Genomic DNA, 19096 nt, shown 5'->3' with positions numbered 1-19096 from the left:
ATGACTTCAGCAACACACCACAAAAAAAGTTCTTTCACATTAAGTGTAACTATTGCTACTCTAAGATTAAATATTACCTGGAAATTACACTCATTAACTGCAGAATCCTTGATTAATGAGCAGGTGGAGCACATATAGGGACCTGGTCCTGATTTCAGCTGTCTTACTAGCTCTACCCTGGACACGACTGATCACCACAAAAATAAAAGAGGAAATCCAAGAACTAATTACTAGTGGACAAAGTGTGTCAACCTAGTAACTGTGTTAGGGTACTTCAGAGATTAAGGGAAGGCTGGCAGATGTGCAAGATGCAAATACTGAAGCCGCTAAAAAGAAACAGCAACAGAACTCTGCTATCTTCTGGTATCTCTGGTGAGCGAGACTGCAGGAAGCCTCTCAAGAAATAGTCTCCATTACAGAACAGCTCCAGAGCCATTTTGATTACTGCAATCATTTCAACAGTGATGGACAGAGGAGGACCCTCTGGTGCTCCTCCCACTCCCAAGGCAGGGGCTGTCTCTCCTCAGAGAGCAGACACTGAGCTCTGCCAAAGGCCCAGGAAGGGAGGTCTGTATCAGTGAGCAGGAGTCTGGCAAAGAGAAAGCCAAGGACAGGAGAGAGCATCCCACGCCAGCTCCCGGAGGGGGCCGCTGCAGGTGTGAGGGCACACGGGCTGGGGCTCACACGGGGAAGCCACAACCACCTTCTGCAGTTTGTCAGCAAACACAGCTGAACCTAAGCATCTCCTGCTACGCTTACCCAGCAGCCACTGCCTCCAAGCATTTCTTGCCAAACAGCAGGGACTGCCCACACACTCTCTTTCTAATTTGTGTTTACTTGTCTTTTCAAAAAGCCCAAAGAAATCTCCTACACAGAGCAGCTAAGTACAACAAAACTCAAGCATCAGAAGAGTTCAGCCAACTTGTGCCCTACGATTGATCTCCTATTTCTCCCTCCACTTTCCTTCCAATCCTGTTTATAATTACACAAGCTGTCTGATCTTCCCAAAGCTATCAATTCCCTCAAATCCATTTTCAAATTGCCATCCTTGAAAGAGCCTGGGCACCTGATCAGGCAGTCTCAGCTTGACACAACCCACTCCACTATTGACGGCTCCCCTGAAATGCCGGGGTGCAGCTGGCCAGACCCTGAGTAAGGGCTGCCAAGACCCAGCCCCACAGAGATCAGGCAAGGAGAAGGTATTGATCCGCTCCCTTTAACATGCTAATTTGCCCAGTGGCTGCTTCAGTCATTGCCAGGCTGGACACTTCAAAAGGAAACTGTTTTCAAAGCAGCGATGTCTTTTTCAGCAGCAGAAAAACTTAAAACTGAAAACAAATGAATTCAAGCCCCAAGTTCACAGAAGCACTCGTAGGTATTCTTCAGCTCCCCAGACAGAGATGTTTGATGTATGGAAAGACAGACTTGTTAATTAGGGTTATTAAAATGTGGCCTGGCAAAAACCCTCTGGGATTTAAAATAACAAAATCAACCCCCTCTAAGTGCACACTTAAATATAAAGATAGCCTGTACTTGTATCAAAAATATTCAGCCATAACCTCTGGAAGTGTTCCATTTATTCCCCCACGCACACAGTTCTTGGGAGAAGAATAAAATGTATTTAAAATTAAATTTCTGTAATTCAATTTCTGTAATTCAGCATCAACACTGGAGAACATTTTGGCCTTTCCTAGTATTGATAATGGGGAAAATAAAGGCAATTGTTCAATCCCTTCAGACCACTGAGAACACACAGTGGAGGCCAGACAAAACCCTCGGTATGACAGAGACATTATTAAAGTATTTCAGGAAGCAGCAGCATTATTGACTGACGCCTCTGCCTCAACACTCACCTTTCAATCACGGGCTAAATACAATGTGAGGAATGGATACAATGGCAGGTTTTAATTAACGGTCTGGGCAAGTACTGAAATATGTCACACACACAAGTTTTGCAGATAGAACAGAAATCAATTGAGTGTTTTGCATCAGTGTTTGTGACTCGCATCATGCTCCTAGGAAAACCTGATATGAACTGTGAAAAGCAGGAGAGCTCTCCAAGCTAAGGGAGATAACAAGCTGCAGTTCTGACCCACAGCATACTACCCTGTTGTCAACAACTGAAGAGCCAGAAACTTGAATTTCCCTTGAAATATGTCTTTATTTCCAAATGCAGGAAGAGCTTAAGTCACCAAGCTCAGCCTGCTCCTTCTCCTCTGGACCCTGGTCCAGGACAGCCACAACCCACTGAGCCCAGTGCTGGCTACACCACCAGCACCAGCCACCCTGCTCCAAGCTCACCTGTCTTGGCACAGGAGGGAATTTCGGATGCTGCTGACCTCTAAGCCCTGGCTGCAGGGGACAAAAAGCTGCAGGAGAGAATAGGCAAATGGGGAGAACTGACTGTCAGCCTGCCATTTGCGCTGGAGCAGGCAGCAGCATCACAGCAAGCTCATTCACAGAAACAAGGCATGAGGAGATAACAGAAAATGCAAGCAAAATGGAACTTGCTTCCTTGCCACTAAATTGTCAGCTTTATGGGACTTCATGCTGAATGGTATGAAAAAAAAATCCAATTTGCTTTGAAGCACATTAGTCTAACATCCTAATTATTGTTTACATTGCCATTTGCCTTCTATTAAGAATTGAATAATTACCCAGCACTCCATAGTTTAAAAATACAAGCAAACAGGATTATCTGGGTAATTAAGACACTGTACTGCAGCTCTGTAGTGTGGCTGTACAAAGCTTTCACATATACAAGCAGAAGCAATAGGTATTGATCTCCTTAGCTCAAACGATGTTTTGAAGATGTGCAAGATGGGTCCCTCATCAGGAAAAGGTGAGCGATAGATAACTTTTGACAAGTGAGGAGGGGCAGAAGCTATCTACAGCTAGGATGCCACATTCAACCTTCACTCTGGTCTTATCTCAGTCACAGACATCCTGTGTGCCTCTGGGAAAGTTACCCAGTCCATCCTCCAGCTGCTGCAGTACAGAAGCATCCTTCCTCCTCCTCCTCCTGCCCAGCACCCCCACCTTTGCCCAGACTGCCTCTTCACAGCCCAAGCTGCGCAGCACCAGGCCCCCATGAATACAAAGTCTGTTTCCCAGCACACCTCTTTCAGTGGGTTTGTACCGATTAACTCAGTGTTAGTGAGATTTAAACCCAGCCATCTAAGGGAAGTACAAAAAGCAGACCAGCAAATGGAGTTTTTTCTAGGCATCCATGACTAAATGACCCAAAGCAAATACCAACTGTATAGTATAGCTTTTTTTTTTTTTTTTCTCCCAACCTTAATAGCCCATCCATATTGTACTTTGAACAGCATGACCTCCCTTCTGGGTGACTATTAGGACAAAAGCAAAGTTTTTGCACATTCCTTTGTTGTTTTAAAGAGCCCTTCCTCCATTTAATTACACCACCAGGTTTCACACTGCACAGTTTACTACCCCTGTGAAATTACCTTCAAGTTAAACACTAATTGGACATCCAACAAAAACGAACCCCCCCCACAACCACGTTTCTCCTTCTGGTTTCTCACAGGATGCAGACCCAACACGATCAGGGTCCCAATTTCATACCACTGATTTATAAAGACACAAAATGAAAAACAGTCCTTTAAAGAAATACAGTACATTCATGCAGCATGTGTTCTAACTTATATCAATAAACCTTTCAACAAATCCTTCTGAACAAGCCTGTGTTTTGGGAGCATTTAATGAGCCTCAGCTTTATTTCAAGCCAAAGGCAATTTTAAGTAAAGTTGAAATAAAGAAAGTTAAAAAGAAAAGAAAGCCACTAAAATCAAAAATAAAATAAAATATGGGTTCTTGTATAATCATGAGGCTTAAGAAAGCAGAACTTTTCTCACAGATTATTTTCATTCAATAAATAAAGACAGAAGAGCATTTCTGTATGTTTACTTACCCAAGTGCTGGGAGCCCCTTTTCACCACACTCTAACCATGGGCCAAGGCCAGCCCAGACAGCAGAGGGAAGGACACTTGCCCAGGCCTAAGCAGGTACTTGGCACAAAGCATAGGAAATGTCAAAATGTAATGCAGCTTTCTCATGTCCCAAGTGCACACTTGCAGCCCAGAGGGGATCCCACCTCCTGAACCTCACCATCCCCCCAGCTGAGGATGCAGCTACAGAAGAGCTTGGTGATCACTGGTGAACATCTGGAGGAGATGACACCCAAGGGCCTGCAGCCCCTTCAGGCATGAGAAGTGGCACTTCCACACCCCAACCATCATTTTACACACGGTCAGGGTTTGAGCACAGCGCTGTCCCACACACCAGCTGGAAAGGAGCTGCACATAGGGGCAAGAGCAACAATCAGCCATGGTCAAGACATGAGGAGCACACTGAGCAAATATTACACTGTCTCAAACAAAGAGATCAAAAAAAATCAAAACAGAATCCATTTGCATAAAATCCAAATCTTTGAGCTCTGCATAAACAGAAGGAGATTTTGGCTGGCGTTTCCAAAGGAAGCTCTTATCTCCTTTGAAATGGGGAAATGGGTGTGCTACTTTGCATGAGGGTGTATACAAAAGATGTAAATGAGGAATTTGCTGCATCCAAAAGGCAAAGCGGCCGACAGCTGCCAATCCCTATTCACAGGGAGAGCTTCCCCAGTCTCTAGCAGGAGGAAGGAGAAGGGAACCAACATGTTTGCTTCCCAGGGAGGTGAAGCAGGCTCTGAATATTCATAAAACGGCCATTTAGTCATGGGAGTGTTAATTGTCTCTAATTCACAAAACTGTGTGACCTCACCTGCTCCCTACAACATATGAAAAGGATGTGGCATAATGGGACGAAACGAGATAAAATATTTATCTCACAAGTTTGGGGGGCTTTTTGATGCAGTCTCAAAAGACCTTAGTGTACTGCTGAGCATTTCTTTAATCATGTCTCACAAGCACAACGAAGACCAAGCTCAGTGGAGCATATTATTAGACAGATAATAACCCTTACCCAGGCAAGATCTAAATACTGAACTCATCACACAGTGGATGAGTTGTCTGCAAAGTTTTGGGTTGCTGGGTTTTTTTATCCTAAAAGAACACACAAGAACCAGAAGATGGGCTGGAAGTCCCACAAAGGACTACCCAGACCTACCATGAAATCCATACCACCACAGCAGCTCATCTGGCTTTGATTCTGAGGACCGTGCTTTTTACCAGGAACACACAGAGTAAGGACCAGATATTGCTCCCCTGTGTAGTAGCAGAGTCTTGTCAGAAATTCAAAGGGAAGCAATCACAGCTTTTCTCCAAGCAATACATGAAGGGACATTTGCTTGATAACTGTAACTTGACTTCCGAGGAGGCCAGGCAGGAGAAAGCAATAAAGCTCCTGCAATGACATTTAAATGCAGATTTTGAAATGCGCCAGGTGGTACAAGAAAATCACAGAGGGAGCAACCCTTGGAAGATCTACTGAGCTACACGAGAACATAACATAACCAAATCAGCAGAGAAGAGAACCAACTAAATTTGGTTCAGACAGACTGTGTTTCAGTGTCGCTCCCAGGCCCCGCCTGTAGCTTCCGTCTTCTCAGCTCCTTTTAAAACCTAACATGTTGAGTCTGTGCTTTTTTTCCCCTGCCAAAAATAATCAACCTGGGGAAAAAAAAAAAAATCCTTCTGAAATCTCTAATCTGCAGTCTTAGTCACCCTTCTGATCACCCTTTTGTGCAGCCAGACTGTACATCAGTGCTATTCTGACAAAAAAGTTATTACTAAAATGGGAAAATACACACAAATTACTTTACTTTCCCACCCCTAAAAAACTCACCATCCAAGAATCTTATCACAGAAAAACATATAATTAGACTGTAACCTTCTGATGTAAACTGAACTGCTGCTTTCAATGATCACAGCCACTCTTCAAAGCCTCCGAGATAAAAAGAATCTTATCATTCAAATTATTACTTCTTAGGGATGCTCTTATCAAAGTTCGAAGGAAAATTCTAAAAACAGCAGTGATATGAAACCAGGACTGAGCCATATTTTAAATGACACTGGATTTTCTGCCAATTGGCCAATTCACAACTCAGAAAAAGCAAGTGTAGATGAAGACAAAGCTGTTGGCTCTCATAACCTTTACAATATCACAGTAAAAATCTCAACTGTCTCATATATTTATACTAAATGGCAGGTCTAAAATTGAGATTTGTAATTTCACAGCATCAAAATCATCACAGATGGCTACAGTCTATTGCTTCTTTAATCTGTCTTTTCTCCCTTCCTGCTTGTTTTCCCCCTCCTCCTTTGAGTTAGAAAGATATGTGCTTTATCATAAAGAAATCGTAACTAAATCCAAACCATGTTTTATTAACATGTAACAAAACAATTTACATAATGATGTGTACAAGTGAAGTTTAAAATTACTTTATGTCTCAGCTTTGCCCTAAAGCACTAATTGCCTTAGCCTTGAGATGTGCCACTATTTGGGATAGTCATCTTCCATCAACAATATTCGACATTCATGTTCTCCTAAATAGATAGCCACTAACACAGAACATTTGAGGGAAAATAAACAGTAATAGAAATAGCAAATTGGATTTTTTTTTTTTGCATCAAATTCACAGCTACAAGTTCACCTGGAAGCAAAGAATCAGAGCTCACCTAAAATTTCTACTGATCAGGACCAATTTTGCAGAACCACTGTCAAGACACCTGTGAAGCTTCCCAAATAAAAATGGATTAAATGCTTAGCTTCTTTTCCTTCCTGTCCCAGGTTCTTAAATATATACATATACACATACAATTATGGATGTTTGGTAAGACAATCATCATCAATAAAGTCAGCTGGGAAAAAAACAGCAGTCAGAGAAAGGACAGTTTTTTGTCATCATATTCAAACACCTCCATACCACCGACACAATTTTTTAAAAAAATCCCATTTGAGGTCAGAAAGTCATTAACTCCCACTACAAGAAGAACTTTAGACGTGAAAAGGCTTTCCATTACGCTTCCCACACATACATCAGAAATTAGGCAAAAGAATCTCAAGGAAAATGCATTATTTAAAAATTGGGAGGGTGAGTGAACTTGAAGCAGTTTGCAGGACAAGCCAAGGACCAGCTGGTCTGTCACAGCACTGTGTGGCAGGGAGCAGGTCACAGGAGACAAGGAGCTCCAACATAGACTGGGGATCTCCCAACAAGTGCAAAGCCCCAATCCACTGGCCCGAACTATTCCTGCCCACTGAGCTTTTGTCAAACATTTAAGATCTTAATCAATCCTAACTCTGACCCTAGGATCACTGGGGAAGATGGATGAGGAAACGGACAACCTCTGACCTTTCCTTGTATTTGTCCTGCCACAGTCAACCTATTGAAAAACAATTGAGGTGGAACCTGCTCACCAGCTCCAGTCCCAGACCAGCACCCTTTCACAGCCTTTCCCAAACTCAAAGTCTCTTCCCCTGCCCCCAGTCCTCTATATCAAAACCACAGGAATCCTCCTCACTTCGTCCTCCTCCTCCCCTCCAAAAACCTGTCAGAGCAGAACATTTGCTAAACAATTAAGTTAAGAGGGGAAAGAAAAAGGGAAACCTCATTCAGTGGTGTCAAAGGCCAAACTGCTTTAACAGCCTCACTGGAAACCAGAGAGGAGCTGCACAGTTCTGGTGAGCTTCATGAATTCATCAGGCGGTGCTTCCCAGTAAACTGTTCTGGCTGGAGAATGGCAAATGTGAGAAAAGGAAACCACAAATAACAGCTGATGAAATGAGTTTAGCACTTTCAATTATGTGCTGGCTCGAACGCTCTCAAAATGACTAGCACAGGCCAACTTCCCTCTGCAGAGCCCAAGACACAGAACGTTTCTAACACCTTTGTCAATATGGCATCACCTGATCTTCCTTTTAATTGGGAAATGGAGAATTGAGTTTCCTGAGCCCAAACGTCCCCAGATGCAGCTGAGAGCCTTTAGGTAAGCTGACAGTCATCCCCCAGGTCTCGTCCAATGCTACAAAAATAAATTTAAAAAGCATGCCACTGTAATCACTGCCCATGAACAAAACTTCCAGAGATTTCCCCTGAACAACACAGGATTTGTTGGACAATTAGCTCACCATATCTGGGCCACTGACACTGAAAAATGGATGATCTGTGTCAATCAGAGTGATGCAGTGCTGTCCTAATAGGCCTTTAGGAGAAGGTGGAATCATCTCTGTGCAATAAACCAATAAATGGGTTTATTCACTTCCTCCTCTCACAGCCCAGGCTGGTAAGGTGTCTGGAAGCTTTGCTCAGAAGTTATTGAGCTATAAGAGAGTTATAGCATCTCCCCAGCCACCAGCGGCTCCCCCAGAAGCACCCAGGCAGTACCACAGTCACAGGTTCACACACGTCATAATAAACAGGCTTTCAAGTTTCCATCTCAGGGGATGGAAAAATCAACAAAAAAACCCCAAGAAAAACCAGAATATTTCACCCCAGAGAGGTATGTCACTGTCAGCTCATTTTTCAGTCCTCTGTAGGGCCAATGGCAATTTTGTTGCCACTATGCCACACTGGGCATCTGTCATAGAGCAAAAACTCAGGAAATTAAGGCTGAAGTTCACATGTAGTGGTTTTTTCCTACCAAGGTTTAATTTCAATGCATAATAAAGAACTTCATATTGACTGTAAATTACTATTTAAAAGAAATCAAGTAGGACATTCAAAAGACACCATTCTCTTAGAAGTCCATCACAAAAGAGCCAGTTACTTGTTTTGCTAACTTGTTCTCAGTCTCAAGATGATAAAAATGCCCTAGTAAAAAACACACCAAGAAGACATGAAGCAACAGACTCCAAAGAATCTTTTCTAAAAACATGGTTCCAAATCCCGAAAGAAGCTGAGCACCTTCAATTCAGCACCCAGCAAAATTAAGCCCACTGACCTGTGCAAGAATCCATTTAAATTTGATCTTAATTTATGCTTACACGAGCAAGAGTTTCAAAGCAGAGGCTAAAGATATTTTATTTATAAACTCTCTTCTCTCCTTCCCTAACCTTCTACAGCTTCTTTATTCAGAAAAGGGAGGCAGAGACTATAGGTATTGAGGTTTTTTCTTTTAGGCAAATCTGTCTTTTATACAAACTTTAATCCCTAATTCTGCAGCACACAGGATGGTGTGTGTGTGTGTGTGTGTGTGGGAGGGTGGGGTGGAGACTTTTAGCATTTCTAAGAGTATCCTAGCACCTCCATTATTTAACTGACAATGAAGACTCTCTGAGAAATGAAAATATTTAACAAAGGCAGCAGAGTCAAATATCAAAGGGTAGTTAGTGCTAAAAATCTGCAACAAGTAAAACACCAAAGACTTCCACTTCCCAAAATGGGAAAGTAATCCAGCTAAAACTCCTGTCCTGCCTCCCAGACTCGTTCTTAGCCTACCGCATTACCCAAAGTCGACTTTGCCAGAATTTCCTGCGCTTAACAAAGTTCCCTTGAAAGATTTGTCTCTTCAAACAACAGTAGCTCAACTGCACTGCTTTGCAGTCATTCACATTTTGGTGACTATCACGAGCCAAATCAAATTTAGGCATCTGCTAGAAAATGTGTTTCACCTTCTGCCTATTACAGCAGTATCATTTGTTTTGCATTATATAATGCTTAGCCTTGCCACCTGGAGCTATTGGACTTCTTCATAAACCCCTCTGTCCCACCACATCCCACAGGGCTGCTAATCACTGGCTTTAGTCCATTTCTCTCATCTCTGATTCAATTATGCATTCCACTAAGCCCTAATGAAGAGTACAATATGGCTCATCCTACCTTGGCATTCTCCATTGCGCTCCTCATAGCCAGCATTGCACAAGCAGTTGCCAATGGGCACCAGCCATTCGCCATCTGCCCCACAGTACATTTTTGGCACATCCTTCTCTTCCGAGTTGTTGACACAGGAGCCACGAACCTCCACCAGAGAGGAGGTATCAGCGCCAGTAATGGTGTCTGGAAACTGCGCCAGGTTCCGAACCGTCAGTGGACACTTCTTATAGAACACACGGACAGAGACCAAAGCAATGCAGGCACCGACGTCCTGAAAAGCCAAATAAAACCCCTTCTTGCTGAGTGGTCCCACATCCCGGATCTCCGTATTCAGCTTCATGATCCTGTCGCCAATGTCCACCTGGGTGAAGCTCTCATCAGCAGCAATGGTGTCGATCTTTGCAAACTGGCTCTCACGAATAAAACGCTCCTTATCGTTGTTTGATTCATAGTAATAAAGGTTGAAAGTCTCTTTGCAAGTTCCCATGACACCCGGCAGGCTGTTGCAGTCTCTTAGCGTGAACTTGATTTCAATATAAACCCTCTGAGCCCCCTCACGGGGAATCCAATCAGTTCGTAACCAGTTATTCTGGCTGGGCTCCATCACGTTGCAGACTTGATAGGTGCGGATCGGAGTGTTCTTCTCATCCATGATGCTCACTTCCTCCCACTGCAGGGAGGAAAAGGGGGAGAAAAGCACATCAGTATTAAAAGGAACAACAGAGCTTCACAACAAACAATATGCACTTGTTCCAAAAAAACCAAACTGAAAGACCAAGCCATAGCCAAGTCCTCAACTACTCGGGCATTAAAGGAAGCATCTGCTCAGGAGAAACAAATTCCAAATCCCCTCATGCCTCCAGGAGCAAGCATGTGTTTTAAGGGCCCTCTGAAGCCATTCAAGAATGCTCCCTCAACTGATCAGGTTTACTTGTACTACAGTTCAGTTCACAGGACCCTGCCTAGAGCAGGGCTACACACAGGACTTTCCAGACTCACAGAGCAGCACTGACCTGCAGTGTTTCCTTGACAGCAGGTATCTCATGGACCCTGCTTTGCACATGGAATATCCAACAGGTGACACAGCGTGACTTACTCACATGGAGTGACAGCCACACTTTGGACATCACTACCACTTACTTTAAAAACTCTTAAGCCATCCCTTATTATTTCTCTAAGCTGCCAACTACTTTCCTGGGCTACCAATATCCCAGACAAACTCAGCAAAGCCTTTACTTTGGAGATGGGCAGAAATAGCTGTCTACAGAGACCTGGGTCCTTGACTTGGGTAGCTCTTAGAGAAGGAAAAACAGGTAAGGAGACAACATCATCAGTCTACCAGCAACACCACCATAACTTTGTTATCCAAACAGAGTTTCTTAGTAGTGGGAAGGTAAAAAAAGAAGAAATATGTATGCACATCTTTTTTCTGGAGAAAATGTCAGGAAACAGCTAAATTCATATTATCAGAATCCCAAAAAGGTTAGCAGAGAGAGAGAGTGCTGAAAGATCAGGATAGCAGCATTCTGCAAAATTGTTACACCCCTGAAATCAAGTTCAGGCATCTTTAGAAGTGCCAAACAGGCAACATGATTATGAAACAACAACAACACATGTAATCCAAGGCAGGTGTGGAAGGAGGAGATGGAGGAGTTCAGCATAATGAACTTAGAAAAGGAAAGCACATATACCCAACAGTTCCGAAAAGAATTGGTCAAAGTATTATCACAGACAGAAGAAAGTTTATCACAGTGCTCTACTGGCAGGGAGAGAAGGGCAAGTAGGGGCACTAGGGAAAGAAATCTTTCCAGGAAAAAAAACCCAGCAAAACCATAGCACTTCAATTTATATTATTCAATTTATCCTTCCCTATAAAAAAAAATTAGATAATGATATGCTGACTAGGTTTGCAGGCAATACAATGAAGCATATAACATTATCCTTAGAAAACAGTAATAACTTTAAGGTGACCTCTCAGAAGTGCTTTTCAGAACTACTGAAGCCATAGCTTTGATAAACAGAAGCCTTCTTGACATAAGGGGGCTTCTCGTATAATATCCTGCATTCTTCTCACAAGGATTGCTCTTATGCAAGTGATTTTTACTTAAAAAGCTTCCAGCTTAGCTGAATCCATTTATAGAATGACAGCAGCTAGCACCATGAGTCACTAGGAGCAGAAAGAGTAATATTTTATTTGCTGCCTAGAGATAACTACAAATTAAAATAAAGGAGAGGGGAAATCAATACTCAGCATGTCACTCCTTTCCAGAGAAAAGAAAAAAATAAATCTTAAAAAGTAATCTATCCATGTAAAGTGTAATATGTTGTTTGTAAGAAGACAGAGTTGTTTAATTTACAGCACCACAGAGCTAGTTTACTGTTACAATATTGTCTTTATGATCCATCACTTTCCATTCTGCTTATCTTCAGATTGTCTACGCTACCAATATTGTGTGTAGTACAAGAGAAAGGAAGAAGCAAAGGGAAATAATACTTGTTGATGGGATTTCCTTTAGTGCATTTACACAATGGAGGATGCTGCTAGAGGATTCAATAGAGAGACCGCTGAGGTCAAGAGACACACAGCAACTGAATTCAGCAAGTTTTTGGATCAGGTTCTCAACACACCCGTCTGCTGACCAACACACAAATGTACAGAGTTGGACTTCTTATTTCATTAACGCACAAATGCGAAACACATCTAAGTGCATCTTTATGACAGAACTGCAAGTAACTACAGCCCAAAATTTCCAGCCACTGTAAATGACTTGTAACTCGAAGTATGTGGTCAAAGCTGTAACTTTTTGCTTTCAAGCTGAAATTAAGTTTTATAATTCAGCTCTTCCCACAGTTTAATGATGCAGATTAAAACATTCTGGGCACAAAACCTGCTTTTCAACTGTGAAATGCAAGAGTAAATCATTAATTACATTCATAATACAATTCATTAACTCCTCCAGGGCTACTATATAGCTAGTCACTGCTAAATGACTATGTTTATCTCCAGCCCTTCTTATCCACACAACCATCACACCCCAGGAACAGTGTGGTTCAGATTTAGAAAAATATCTTTTTTTAAACAGACAATAAAGTATACACAGTTAAAGAATAACACTGAAGGACAAATTCTTCTCAAGACAATAAAGGAGTTTGTTTCTGCTGTTTGAAATAAATCTGCAGCATATGAAGTAAATGCTTTCCAAGCACTGTATCTCAGAAACAGACCATGTACTCTTAAATTTTTCACAACAGGCTTAAAAATAGAACACATGTATGTAGGTTTAGTGAAACGAGTCACGTCCACAATAAAAGCACACATTTTTCCTTCTCAAGCTTGCATGGCACTTTCAGAAAAAACTTGGGGAGAAAGAGGGAATCCAACAGCCATTAATAATATACAGCTGTCCTCTGATCATTGATTCCACTGCTGACTTATCAAAACTTGTATTTAGCTTCTGTTTTAATACAGAGCATAGATTCTCTTGGAAAGCCTTAGATATCCCTTTGAAAGACCCCATCTCATTAACCGACATTTCCAGGGTGCGGGATTAACAAGGAATCCCAGCTCTCACCGAGATAGAGCTGTACCTTTCCACACTGTCAAAAGATGAGGGCGATTGCCTGCAATCAGCACTGAATGTGCACCGTGGGCGCTGCCAGAGGCCTGCCAATCACATCCCCGCTCTTTGGAAAACCGAGTTTTGGGGACAGCACAGTGTGCTCAGGCGGAGCACAAGCCAGGACTGTAGTCAAGTTCACCCAGAACAACAATGGGGGAGCAAAACAATCCCCCATTCTCCCATGCTACGGTTATTCAGAGCTTATGCATAATGCACCACCAGCCAACGCAGCCTCGGATTCCTTCTCTCACTGCTGTTTCCTTAGCTCTGTTTCTTCTAATTACAAGTGGGAACGCACACACAAAAAAATAAGTTTTTGTAGGTTTCCTGAAGAATCCAGTGCTTTGTTGTGCACAGGTCCTGATCTTTCAGCACCTTCCTTTTTTCAAACACTTTGACTTAGTTACTTCTGCTTAAGGATTCCAAGCTGCTTTTACTCATTTAGTGTTAAAAGGATTTGGAATTTTTTTTTTTTACATTCATGCTTAGTGTGCATTGCTGGCATTTTTGGTTGAATTGCTCATATGAAGAAAGAAGGCGCCTTTCTAATTGCTTATTAAAAGAAAGTCCCATGACATACAGTCTCCTCCAGATCCCAGCAACTTCAGAGTCCAACATTTGAAGCAGTTTCCCAGAGAGACACTGGGCACCCTGCAGGTCAGGGCACAGATGAGGGAGCAGCACAGTACCCATCCGACAATATAAAGCTAAACCAAAAAATAAAGCTACCTTGTGTGCAGCTCTCTAAGCAAAGGGACTCTCATCCCAGCAATGAGCCTTTTAACGTCATTGCATCACCACTGGGCAGTGCATTCGAGCAGCCTTCTCTTCAACAAGACAATTGTGAAAGTACATAAAAAGAAACTCCAAGGAATAATAGTCAAGCAATGCGTGCTGCAGTTGATCTGTTCAGAAACCAAAACACACGATGTTTACACTCTGAAATAGGACAACTGTCCCATCACAACAAAAGGTCTATCGTGTATATTGATCCCTACTCCTTCATCCAGAAATAGAACAGCAATTACCCTGAACATCTCCCAGCCAAGACGGTCCACAGATAAAATAATAGCAGTCAAGAATGCCAATTCAGTCGGCAGATCACATTTCTTGTTGGTATTTCAGTTTTAAATAGGCATCTAAGCCTATGCCTCAACCAATCTCTTAATTCTGAAACCTCTTTTCTGCCCTTTTGGTTTCCACTTATTCCATGACAGAACTATCCAATGGGAGTATAAAGTTTCTCCAACAAAGAGTAATTCACTTGGTAAGCTAGGGAAGAAATCTGACCTCCTCACCACAATCAACAATAATCGAGCCATTAGGACTCTCTGAAAGTTACTAATCACCCCCTTTACCCTTTTGATCAGATAGCGGTTTAAAACTTACCCCTCCTTCCAGGGGACTTGCTATCCACCCCAGCTCTCCCTGAACTGATCTGGAATCCAGCAAGGTAACTGCAGAAAGGTACAAATAAAAGAGATTAAATTCCAGATGCCAAAAGGCAATATTAAAATAAATGATTTACCTGAACGTTTCCATATGTGCGGAGCACGATCGCATTCACCTACCACTTGAAATGCAATGTTATTTCCGACCGCGCCAATATCTTAAAAACACTTCCAAACTCACTCTGAGGAATCGCACGTTCGTTTCCCGGCGCACTGGAGCCGCTCAGGGGCGCGGAGAGGAGCGGCGGAGTCCCGGCACACCTGCGGGAGACACCGGAGCGCCTCTCGGAGCGCTCCCGCGGCGCTGAGCGCCGCGTCTCCCGCCGGCTGGGACAGCGCGCCCGCATGCCAGCGATGGGCTCAAAATCGGTACTTGCCGGGACCCCAGGAGCACGGCTGGGCACCGAAAGACCAGGCAGAGGCTCCCCAGGAGACCAGCGCCCCACGCCCACACCGCGGGATGGCTGCCGGCTTCCCCCGCGGAGCTGCCGCCGGACCGTCCCGCAAAACGGGCTGAACCGGGGCCCTGGGGAACGGCGCAGAGCCGCCGAGAGCTCCCGGGAGAACCGGTTTCATGAGCCGCCCTCCGATCCGGGGCCGCCCCGGCGCCGCTCACGGGAGCGCAGTACCTCGGCGGCCCGGCCCGGCCGGGACAGCGGCGGCGCGGAGGGACGCGCGGGGCAGCGGCGGCCGCTCCGCCCCGCGACACCTGTGCCGGCACCGCGGGCGGCCCCCGCAGCGCCGCTCGGGCAGGTCCGCGGCCGCCGGACGGGCAGCGACCGGCCGGGGCAGCGCGGGGGCAGCGCCGTCCCGACGGAGAGCGGAGCGGCGAGGCGGAGAGGGGATGGCACAGCACCGCCGCCCGCCCGGGGGCACCGAACTTTGCCCCCGGCGCTCCGCCGGGAAAACGCGCAGCCCGGCCGCCGGCAAGCCTCACCTTCGTTGGCGGGATAGACCCGTGAGCCGGTGACGGCGCCACAGACGCCGACGAGGAGCGGGAGAAGGGCGCAGATCGGGACCCCGGCCATGCCGCCGCCGCCGCCGCGCTCCGGCCGCGCTATCCCAGCGGAATAACTGCCTACATGGGGCGCGCGGCGCGCGCTAGACATTGCCAAGGGGGCGGGGCTCGCCCGTCCGTCAGGCGCTGCCGCCAATCGCCGCCCGCTCCGCGCCGCGCGCCCCGCCCCGCCCCCACGGGCGTGCGGCGCGGGGAGCCGGGCCGGGCGCTGCGGGGCGCTCCCGGGGGAGCGGGGGAGCGCTGCCTCGAGCGGCCGCGGCCGGCGAGCGCTCCGCGGCGGGCTCTGACCCTAACAGTGTCCGAACTCCGAAAACTGACGGACAAAGGTGAAAAAAAGTTAGGAGAGGAAGAGCGGCGTGGGAGCCGCGACCGCGCCGCGCACACGGACCTGCCCCGCGCCGAGCCCGGGACGGCCCCGCGTCCCGGGAGAGTCCCAGGAGCTGCCGCCGCCCCGCCCGCCCCGGCCCGGCCGGGCCCGGCGCCACCGTTGAGCAACAGCGCCACCTGGCGGGGGCGGCGTCTCCCGCGGCAGCGGCTCCCCGGGGTCGGGCAGGGACGGACAGAGATGGGCAGGGATAGACACGGGCGGACGGGGATGAGCATTACGGTCGGCCGCTCTTGGCGGCGCTTCCCCGGTGAGCGGCAGCGGACGGACCCCGCCGCTCACCGAGAAGGTGCCAATCATTCACGCTTTTATGCACCGGAGCAGTGGCCGGGCGGGGCGGGCTGGTGGGAGAGCAGGATTCGGAGCGATTCCCTCTGAACGCTAACATCCATCGGGACGCACAAGCTCGTGCACACCTCCCTTGTCCACAGCTGTACACGGCGCCCGAACCGTGCCCGGGAACACCTGTACTGGCTGATGCCCTTAGCCTGTCTCCGTGAACCTGCGCTGTGCAGCCACAGCCCCGCTTTGCTTTGAACGCTCCGAACATCTGCCTCCTAAAAAAAAAAGAATTACTCTCTAAATGCGCCTTGACAACAAAATCGTAGTTTTTAAAAGCCCGCTAAGCCTTGGGTGGGTCAGGCAGTGCCTGTGGGCTGAGCACCGTCCTTGAACAGTCCGTACTCAGAGCTGCTCCCGGACCTGTCTGTCCGACCGGCTGTCCCGGCCGCCTCCCAGGGCAGCGCTGCGGTACCGAGGGAAACAGAGCAGCCCTCCCGCTGGCCGCCCCCGATGCTCCGTCCCTCCGCCGCTCTCGGTGCCGCTGCGTGAGCCTCGGAAAGCTCCAGAACCGGCGATTCCCGCAGCGCCTCCCTCTTCGGGCGCCGACCCCCGGGCTCTCCCACCCGCGGCTCTTGGCGGCTGCGCTGCCTCAGTTCCCCGCAGATTCGGCGGCGGTAACACCTCCCCTTCTCCCCAGGGTGCAGCTCCCTCGCTCCCGCAGCGCCCTCTCGGCACCCCCGGCACTCCCCTCTCTCCGTGCGGGACACAGATCCTTCCCCCCGCTGCATCCCAGCACCCGGAATCGGGGAATTGCACCCAGACTCTCCAAGGATTTTTCCTCCGTCTGGGATAAAACGAATCCTTGCCAGCGTTAGCTGTAGTTTCCACACAGAAGCCCTGTACAGGCTCGATTAGCTAAAAAAATACTTTGAAAGCGACTTAAAGTTTGACTAAGAATTCTGTGCATCAGGAAACACGCCTGCCCAGAATCTCCTGTTTTCTCTTTAAATCACTCTACTTTTCCTCAAATTCAAATACTGTGAAACATAATACTTACATACACACACTTACTGATACTTTTTGCTTAAAACATAGAGTATCCTTCACCTGGTTTAATTTCAGGTCAAGATCTAGGGAGGATGCATTTTTTGGCTCTTAAAACTGCTGTTAAGAAGGTTTATTAACACAGTATTTACAATGAGGTTCCTATTTCTGAGGCTCGGATTGTTTTCCTTAGCCTTGAACATTTCTTTTGGAGCTCCCACTGGCAGAACCTTAAAGATAACCCTGCAAAGATAGCTAGTGGTTTTTTTCTCTTTCCGTAGAAAATAAATCTTTTAAGCAGCTGCTTGGATAATGGGTGTTAGAAAACAGTGCAGCACAGTCAATGCAACTGTTAAAACTTGTACTTCCTGACTTTAATTATCTACAAGAATTCTTGGCCTAATGAGAAGGAAGAAAAGGTTTAGTGCCTTTTTTATTATTTACCCAGAAATATAGGCAGCCCTCAATTAAAACTATCTGAATGTTCTTCTTTTCACATCTTTGATGCCTCTGACAGATCTACTACTAGTCAGGATAAACTTTATGGGAACTGTGGAGCATCAAAACGTCTTCTTTTTTTAATTGAAGTTATTTTTGTGGCAATGCCAGAAGAGTCAGTCGTCATTAAAATTATATAAAATGCTTTGAAATCTTAATTTTTTTCTGTAATTTAATGCAATTTTAATTTGTTAAAAAAAAAAAGTCGCATAAAATAAATACAGACAATGCAAAAAAGGCCTGCAAATGTCATAAAATAAAATCTTTGCAATCCTACCAAATCCACTATATTTTGGCTCCAGTATATGGGGTTTTTTTTAAGAAGTCTTGCCAAAATAATCACAATTTCCTTACTTTGTGTCATTTCAACGAATCGTAAAAGCCCAGCTTGGTTTTAACAGATGTCACTGATACTTGGAGTAAATCCTGTTCTCGGCTTCAGCCAGTAACTCCACCCTTCAACAAAGTATCTGACATCAAAATTTATTCCTTAAAATTTTGTTACAGCCGTTGGAGCTGTTACATTTGTCTTAAACGCCTATTACCTGAGCAGCCTGCGCTGCTGCCAACCTGCCAGCTTATGTTATTGTAACTCACTATCAGGAGTGATTTGGCTTTGATGGGAACTAATCATGTTTGCACCATCATCAAGTTTACACCATTTAAACGGTCAATTTAATGCAGCTCAATAAAGCACAGCCAGCGTCTCTGGTATTTGTCTCAGCTCCTCAGTGAAACTGTATTCACTTGCAGCAGACACTGTAATAATTATGACAGTGCGTTAAATGTTTGATCCTGTCTGCTTCAGAGGGGTAAACCCTGGCTGAATTATTTAGAGATCAGGACTCGAGTGGAACAGACAAACAGGCACATGAACACACAAACACAGAGACTCTGAGAAACTGTAAATCATCTGGAAATGTAAGGACTGAAATATTGTCAGATTTTCTACTCACAATTTGTTCTCCTCGTATTTTAAAGCACCAAGGGAATATATTAGTGTATAAATAATTGGGCATTGAC

General features: G+C 45.6%; 1 protein-coding gene across 1 annotated transcript in view; it reads right to left on the bottom strand.

Moving 5' to 3' along the window:
- The window catches only part of EPHA4 (EPH receptor A4), a 103880-nt gene extending 88672 nt beyond the window's left edge, over nt 1–15208 (bottom strand). The window contains 3 exon segments of the mRNA XM_039556855.1: nt 9782–10445; nt 14785–14852; nt 15028–15208. Of these exon segments, the coding sequence (XP_039412789.1) occupies nt 9782–10445; nt 14785–14852; nt 15028–15193 (898 nt within the window). The 5' untranslated portion in view covers nt 15194–15208.
- Between the last annotated feature and the right edge of the window lie 3888 nt (nt 15209–19096).

This window comes from Corvus cornix, chromosome 9 (genome assembly GCF_000738735.6).
Source record: "Corvus cornix cornix isolate S_Up_H32 chromosome 9, ASM73873v5, whole genome shotgun sequence".
Lineage (NCBI taxonomy): Eukaryota > Metazoa > Chordata > Aves > Passeriformes > Corvidae > Corvus > Corvus cornix.
Note: the sequence above shows the minus strand (reverse complement) of the source record. Positions and strands in the feature narration are given on the sequence as shown.